This window comes from Octodon degus, unplaced genomic scaffold (assembly GCF_000260255.1).
Source record: "Octodon degus isolate 3935 unplaced genomic scaffold, OctDeg1.0 scaffold00019, whole genome shotgun sequence".
Classification (NCBI taxonomy): Eukaryota; Metazoa; Chordata; class Mammalia; order Rodentia; family Octodontidae; genus Octodon; species Octodon degus.
The window spans coordinates 8,413,244-8,421,763 of record NW_004524595.1 but is presented as its reverse complement, the minus strand read 5'-3'; the positions used below and the strand labels follow the sequence as shown (position 1 = coordinate 8,421,763).

The 8,520-nt window shown below is 41.7% G+C and overlaps 1 protein-coding gene across 1 annotated transcript in view; it reads left to right on the top strand.

Annotated features, from left to right (window-relative positions):
• Positions 1 to 3,117: 3,117 nt before the first annotated feature.
• The window catches only part of LOC101577244 (protein FAM228A), a 55,675-nt gene continuing 50,272 nt past the window's right edge, over positions 3,118 to 8,520 (top strand). Inside the window, 3 exon segments of the mRNA XM_023710867.1 lie at positions 3,118 to 3,198; positions 4,678 to 4,746; positions 7,276 to 7,467. Of these exon segments, the coding sequence (XP_023566635.1) occupies positions 3,157 to 3,198; positions 4,678 to 4,746; positions 7,276 to 7,467 (303 nt within the window). The 5' untranslated portion in view covers positions 3,118 to 3,156.

The following is an 8,520-nucleotide window of genomic DNA, read 5'->3' as shown; positions in this document are numbered from 1 at the left end:
GAATACAAGGGTAATTCCACATGTGCAAATCAATAAAGTTAATACATCATATAAACAGAAGCAAAGACACTGGACATGGTGGCACATGGCTGTAACACAGCACTTGGAAGATTAAGGCAGGAAAATCGTCCTGAGTTTGAGATCAACCTGGGCTATATAGTGAGTTCAAGGTCAGCCTGAACTACATGCGGACACTCTGTCTCAGAAATAAAACAGGGCTGGTGAGATGGCTCAGTGGTCTAAAGCACCTACTTAGAACAAGCTAAGCTAAGCAAAGCACAGGGACCGTGGTTCAATCCCCCAGCACCACATGCCAGCCAGCCCCGCCCCCTGGTGGGCTGAGCTGGCCACACACACACTAAATAAATAAATAAATAATAAATATTAAAAAAAAAAAAAAGAAATAAGCAAGCAAACAAAAAAAACAAAAGGTAGGACAGATATCACATGATTATCTCAAAACATCTGACAATTGTTATGAGTTCTCAACACAGAAACCAGATCTGAGTCCAAATTAAAATTTAAATATGGGCCTTTTATTACCAGGCCTTGGACTGCTTGACCATACTCCCACAGGAGAGGACAAACAGCCAGGAACCTTAGAAGTATAGAGGTTTTAAAGGTAGAAACTGCATCCTGTTTGGCAAACAAGTTTGACATTTAACACAGAACAGTACCTTTAGGGACAGTGTGACCGTTACTCAGCATACATTTTTTTTGCGGGGGAACATCGTTTTCTGGGAACTCTCAGTCTACTGATGATTTATCAATGGCACACCAAGCCTCTTTGCAGTCTTACCAGGAAGCAGGGCCACAGAAAGGTGAGCAGAGTAATTTTTTATATTTAGTTTTACATTAACTCATCACATTATTTTTACATTAACCCTTTACAACAATATCCAGTATCCATTTATGATTATAAAAACCCCAAAGAAAATAGGTACAGATGGACCTTATCTCACTTTGGTAGAAGCCATTTATCACAAATCTGCCAACATCATATTAAATGGTGAAAAGCTGAATGCTTTCCATCTAAAATCAGAAGACAAAGGATCTCCACAGTCACCACTTCTGTTCAGTATGGTACTTGAAACATTAGCCAGAGCAATCAGGCTAAAGAAAGAAACAGGATATGTACAGAAAATGAACAAATAAAACTATTTAATTATTCACATTATATGATACTCTACATAGATGTTTCCAAAAATTCTACTGAAAGAATCACAAATTAAATGTATTCAGGGGTTGGGGATATAGCTTAGTGGCATGGCCCCTGCCTGACAAGCACAATGTCCTGAGTTCAATTCCTGTTACACAAACAACCACCCCCCCAAAAAAAAACCCCCAACATATCCAATAGCGCAGCAGGATACAAAATCAACAATAATTCAACAATTTTCATATCAGTAATTAATTCACTGAGAAAAACAATACAATTAGCAATAGCATCACGAAAAATGCAATACTTAGGGATTAACCTAAAAAAAAGAAGTGAAAAACTACAACAAAAAATTGCAATGCTCTGAAAAAGAAGATTGAAGAGGATATCAGAAAATGAAAAGGGCCGGCCAGACAGTTCAGCGACTAAAGCAGCTGCTTAGGTAGAGCGCAGTGGTTGGGGTATGATCCCCAGCGTGCAGCGTGGGTCCCGCCCTGGGGACGTGCTGAGACTGGGCATGGAGGCTGAAAACAGGAAAATGACTATGAGTGGGATGTAGTGAGGCCCTGTATACCTGGTAGGCCCTGTCCTAAAATTCATTAAAAAACGAAAACGGAAAGATAGTGCTTATTCCTACTTAAGCAGAACCAATATAGTCAAAATGGCCATATTTCCCAAACTGATAAACACACTTAATGGAATCCTAGTTAAAATACCAACAATCTTTTAGCCAGAACTGCCATCTTCTAGTAATTTGCCCAAATGGCCAACAAAAAGGGCAAAAGGAAGGGAACCTGGTAAAATGTTCTGTAGTCCTTTTAGAAAACATGGGGTTGTTCCTTTGGCCACATACAAGAAGGATGCTGCTGTAGACATCAAGGGAAGGGGTACTGTGCAAAAAGGAATGCTACCCAAAAATTGCCATGGCAAAAAAGGAAGAGTCTACACTGTTACCCAGCATGCTGTTGGCATTGTAAACAAGCCAAGCTGAGATACTTACCAAGAAGATTAATGTGGGTATTGAGCATATTAAACTCAAAGAGTCACCATAGCTTCCTGAAATGTGTCAAGGAAAATGATCAGAAAAAGAAGGAAGCCAAAGAGAAAGGTACCTGGGTTCAACTGAAGCACCAGCCTGCCCCACCCAGAGAAGCATTCTTTGTGAGAACCAATGGGAAGGAGCCTGAATGGTTGGAACCTATTTCCTGTGAATTCATGGACTAAGCTGGGGATGGAGCTCTGCCACTCGGCACCTATGCTCAGCACCTAAATTGGCAGCTAAATGTTCTAGGTCCTACTTGAAAATAAAAAATCATCCTGTGTTGTAAGGATGGTTTTCTTAGTTGAACAGATGTGTGATGTCTTTTTGCTTCAGAAATACTGGGAGTAGATTTCCATTGTTCCTAGTAATTATGTCTAGTCTTTACTCTTTAGTGTTTTTCTTGCTGAAAGATATTGCTGAGGTATTGTGCAGGTGTATGCTCAAATGTACAAATATTTATGAAATATTTATATTGGCTTGAAGAGCCTGCATCACTATGGAGAAAAGATGTATCAAGATAAATGGAAGTCACTTCAGTTAAACAAATAGAAGTCCATTTCAGTTAAATAAATTGTTTAAAGCAAAACAAAAACCAACCCATTGTTTGTGCATTCTTCGCAGAACTAGAGAAAACAATCCTAAAATAGAAATGGAAGCAGAACACACCCAGAACAGCAAAAAACAGTCCTTGACAATGAGAGCAAAGCAGAGGGCATCACAAATTCCTAGACTTCAAGTTATTAGGAGGAATACACTTCTCTTTTGCCTGCCCAAAGTCCTAAACAAAACAATAAAACCAAATTGCCCACGCGACAGCAGCCACAGCGCACGCGGACCGCTCCCCACCCCCACCCGACCCCGCCGGTGCCTCAGTTTCTCTCCCTCGCGCGGCTCTTCTCTCGCCATGACTGCAGCGAGGGCCTCCAGCTGCTGCCAATGCTCCGGCCCGGATAAGATGAAGGCCTGGCCGGGCCCCGCGTCCGCGTCCCGCATGGAGGTGAGGCCGCTCGGGTGGGGGTGGGGTGGGGCCGGGTCTGGCTGCGGACTGGTATCCCTTGGGTCCCCTGGGGCCGCTGGCCGTTGCTCCCCAGCGAGTTTGGTGGGGCCCTGTGATGGGCAAAGAAAAGCTTTCGGAAATTTTCTTTATTTCATCCTTTTTTGCTGTGCTGGAAATAGGTGTAGTGAGACTGCTTTCATGGCCACACAGTTCATGAACGTTTTCTTTACTGTAAAACTTCGGGGAAGGGGCCAGCAGGGACAGAAACGGTCTCTTGGCTTCTCTGAGACAGGATCTAGCTGTGTCTGTCGTTCAGGCTGACCCTAAACTCTATGTAGCTGCAAGCTCGCTGCAGTCGTCCTGCCTCAGACAAAAACCAGTTTCTAAAAACGGTTTCTTTCTTGAAAAATCTGACACACAGCTAAGACTGTATCCGAGGTTTGCTCCTACACTTCATTGGGTGGCTAAAAGAAATGATTACGGAAGATACTTAGCAACTTGTGTTCTTTTACCTGTATAAGTACAGTGGTTGATTCTAACTATAGTTTGGTTTCAGGGAAACATACTTTTTGCTTTATAGACTTCTTTAGTTGCTGTCTCAAAATAAGTCTAAATTATCTTTAAAGTGACATTCTGGTTATATTGCAAAGAATATTTTGAAACTCAACTATTTGAGTATCATTTTGGATTTCACACCAAGTATAGTGATGTGTACTTGTAATTCCACACTGGAAAGGCGGAGGCAGGAGGATTATGGTGAGCTTGAGGCCAGCCTGGGCTACATAAAGAGACCCTGTTCCCAACCGCCTCAAAAGAGTTTTCATGTAATGATATTAAAAGAGACACTGATGGGAAGAAAGTGAAAAACAAGGTCTCAGAACCTGTATCAATTTTCAATGAGATCATTGTTTTAAGTAATAGTAGATCTTATTCTAGGTACTAGCTTTGTTTTGTTTTGTTTTAATTTTATGTATTTGAAAGCCAAGCCTACACAGACTACTAAATGATGTTCTAGAGAGGGAGCAAATTGATCACAGCCCATGAATGAGAATGGAAAGAACCCGCCAAATAGGGCAAACAATTAAACAGAGGAGAATAAGAGGTATACAGTAGTAGTCTTTCAGTTATTCTTTTGTGTTCAGCAGCAGAATATTTCCATCAGCACACCCTACAAATGGACTTGTTTTCCACCTTATGAGTCATGATTCCACCTGAGTCTACAGGGTGAATTTCAAAGAAATAGCTGTAGCTCAGTTCCACAAATGACACCTAGTCTCAGCGTGTACCAGGGACAGGGCTGGCAGGGCAAGCTGGGGGGTGGGAATGGTTTTTGATAATGTCTATTAAAAGAAAAAACTACATTATATGCTGTGAGATAGACATTAGATTTACATAAACTATTGGTAACATGCACTGAGATGGGTCATTCTGATTTGATTCTTCAGGATTGGTATCCTAACATTCGATCTGTGATTTTAGGTATTAGCTAGAGAAGACATTGACCAAGCTGTGCACATGATATTATTCAGAGAAAACCATGTGGTAAAGGTAAGAGTTGGCTCCAGACTGCGTTCTTCATGTGTCCACTCTGGGGAGCAAGAGTGACAGGCAGCTTTGCTGGGAGTGGACGTCCCTGTGTGTGCTTGCTTTCTGTAGCTCTGACAAATGCTTGAGACAATCTTTTTTTCTTTCAGTACTGGGGCTGGATCTCAGGACCTTGTAGCTACATCCCTAGCCCCTTTTAAATTTTTACTTTTGGCACAGTGTCTTGCTAAATTGCCAGGTTGGGCTCAAATATTCAACTCTCCAGCCTCAGCCTTTCAGGGTGCTAGGTTTACAGGAGCACACGCCACCAGGCCTGGCTCAGACAAACAACTTCAGAAGAGCAGAGGCTCATTTTGTGTTTTTTGCTCTTTAGTTGAGGTTTATTTTTTGGTTTTGGTGCCCAGTACTGAACCCAGGGTTTCCAGCTTACTAAGCGAGCATTCTACCTGAGCTAAGTCTCCAGACCCCAGAGGCTAATTTTGGCTCAAGTTTCAGTCTATGGTCGTGTGGCCTCATTCCCCCCTCAAGAGTGGTGGGGTGATGCTTCTCAACCCATGCTGGGGTGAGAAGATTCCCTCTTCCCTTTGGGGCACAACTCCAGTGACCTCCCCAGTTCCATTAGGCCCTACCTGTTAAAGTGACCACCACCTCCAGGTAGCACCATCACCTGGAGGCCAACACAGGGGCCTCTGAAGGATATTTAAGGTCCAGTTTTATTTGGGTATGGGACAGGGTCTCACTGTGTAGTTCAGGCTGGACTTCAACTCACTTTGTAGCTCAGGACGGCCTTGAGCGCGCAGTGATTCTTTTGCTTCAGCCTCCCTGAGTGCTGGGATTATAGGCGTGCACCACCGCATCAGGCCTAAAGTCTATTTCTATATCTGAGCCCTAGCACTGTGTCCAAGAGACCCTCTTGGTCTAGCATGAAAAGTAGAAGTTCTTTCCTAGTACAACTTTCTTCTTTCACCTGTGATCTCACATTGCAATGGGGCTATTTCAGCCCACCAGAAATAAATCATACTTAAGGACAAAGACCAATCAGTAACTGATGGTCACTATGAGATTACTACATTTATTTTTATTTTATTTAATTTTTTTTTTTAACATTTATTTATTGTGTGTGTGTGGCCAGCTCAGCCCACCAGGGGGCGCGGCTGGCTGGCATGTGGTGCTGGAGGATCGAACCGCGGTCCCTGTGCTTTGCCGAGCTTGTTCCAAGTAGGTGCTTTAGACCACTGAGCCAGCTCTCCAGCCCCTGAGATTACTACATTTAAATTTTAGTAAATAGGAGAGGAGTTTGATGTTATAGTAATACTTTGGCATTTGTAGTGATTTGCAGTTTATAAAGGGTCAAAAAACCAAAAACTAAAAAATAAAAAAATAAAAATAAAAATAAAATAAAAATAAAAAAAAAATAAAGGAAGGGCACACACATTCTCATGGGAAAAGCAATAGTGAGATTAGCCTTCTTTTCGTAGGTCAGAAAGGCATCCACGTAAGTCTGGAGCTCTTTCTGCCTTACTGTTGTAGCTGTAGACGAAACAGGAGACCAGGCCTGCCTTGAAATCCTTAAAAGGAAGTGATGATTTACTAGGAACTGTTTGGTCTGGTTCCTGAGTTGATGCAATTTCATTTGAAGACACGTGTGCTGTCAACTCTCTAGGACTTCTCACTGTGCTGTCAAGTGCTGTCTTTGCAATTTATTCTGTATGCTGAATTTTGCAGCTGAATATGGCTGAGAGCAAAAGTGTGGGAACGAGTCATCCCCCATCCTCGCTAGTCAGAGACAATGAGTGGAAAATTTCTTATTTTTTATATTGGTGCACAGTAGTGATATAGAATAATGATAATCATTTCGGTATATTGGCATATGCATAAATCATAGTATATTTGGCTGAACACTTTCCCTGTCTCTTAAAGGCTGCCTTTTAGGGAAATTTTCTTTTTTTCTTTTTCCTTTTTAATTTCTTTTTTTCCCCATAATTTTACTGATAAACAAATAGCAATGAGACAGTTTCAAATCAAACTGGTAGGACAGTTTCAATAATTAACACATTGCATACATTCTTCCTAGTGGTTAATTGCTGTACAAGATGCGGACATGATATCCTATTTACAAACACCATTAGAACAAATCCCTCTATTCATTAAGAGAATGTAACTATATATCTATCCTAACCACTTTGAATACACAGATACAAAGTGGACATTCATCTGTATCCCCTTTTTTTTGAGTTCCGTTATTTGAATATTATAGGTGTGTAAACTCAGTAAAATATTCTCAGAGTCCAGTAGCCCATAATAGTATTGGGTCTTCTGCTTGACTGGTAATGTCAGAAATTGTTGACCTGAGTCCCCTAGAGCTCAACATAACAGCATGGCTTTACTTCTTATGCTTTGTTTTTATACCTTTCTGCTGGATGGCTAAGACCAAGGTAAAGCAGGACCTATGCAACAAGAGTTGTAGCTTTTGGGTCTGATGAGGTAAGGAAATTTTCTTAATACTTTGCTTTCTTTGTATCACTTCATTAGAGACTGGATGCATACCTACAGCATTTGGATATTTTTAAGAAGAGAAGAAAAGAGATATTATATAAAAAATGGGTGAAAAATGTTGCAGAACCTCTCCAGCAAAGAATTATAGAAAAAGTAACTTCGTTCAGAGGAGCTGATAAAACAAAGCAAGATAATTTTGAATATTATTTAAAGCACACAAGTAAAATGGTATTAGTTCATTTTCTTTTTTAAGTTGATTTTCTTAAAGTCAATTTCTTTTCTGTTCCATCCAGCTGTCCTCGGTATTTTCAGTTCATCCCGTGACTCACATTTGGTTGATGGTACTTGCAGCTCTGGGTCTGCACCGCAAACAGAAAGAAAGGGTGAGGAACAGACCAGGGACCCTCTATCCTGTTCTTTGATCAGGAAACAGAGTCCCAGAACCCCTTGCCAACTTCCCTTAGGGTCTCAGTGGCCAGGACTGGGATGTTCTGGAGTCCCAGCTGCCCACAGGGACAGAGGAATGACTGGAGCTTTCTCATCTCCAGGGCAGAGAACAAGCAAGCAAGAATCAGGTTGGGTGGCCAAGAGCCACCAAGCTGTCAGAGGCAGGGACTGAGATTAATGTCTGTGTGGCTTTGCAAAACAATGCTTTGGTTTCTTATTTTGAAAATGGTTTTGTTTGAACTTGTTTGAGAATTTAGGCCCACTTCTTTTTTTTAATGTATTTGGTACAGGATCTACAGAATCTCACTACACAGATCGGACTCCTAGTGATCCCCCTGTTTTCATCCTCCCAAGCACTGGGATTACAGGCGTGCAACACCACGCCCAGTCTCAGTTTCACCCTGATCCCTATGTCTGCCTAAACAGGTGCTTCAATCCACTGAGCTCTCTGGCTGGCCCTAGGCCCACCTCTTTGTAATTCCAAATTTAACCCGTTGTCTTCAGTAAGCATCGCAAGATCTTTGCTTTTTGTGTTTTCCCCAGGTATTTGCCAGAGATATAGAGAATTAAGGTGGACTATTACAGCAGTTTAGTAATATAATGTAAGGTTGTTTTTTCAGTGTAGGGGATGGGACCATGTACTCCCAGCCCTGGAAGTAGTTATTGTTGGTTCATTTAAAAATATGCACATGATTAGCCAACATTTTGGCCCTGGCCTTTCAAGGTCAGTGAAGACTCAGGACATAGGAGAACCTGTACTGTAACAACATGTAACTCAGTAGTGCTCCAAATTTTCTCATCAAGAAGATTATGGAGCCACAGAGAAATGTGTTC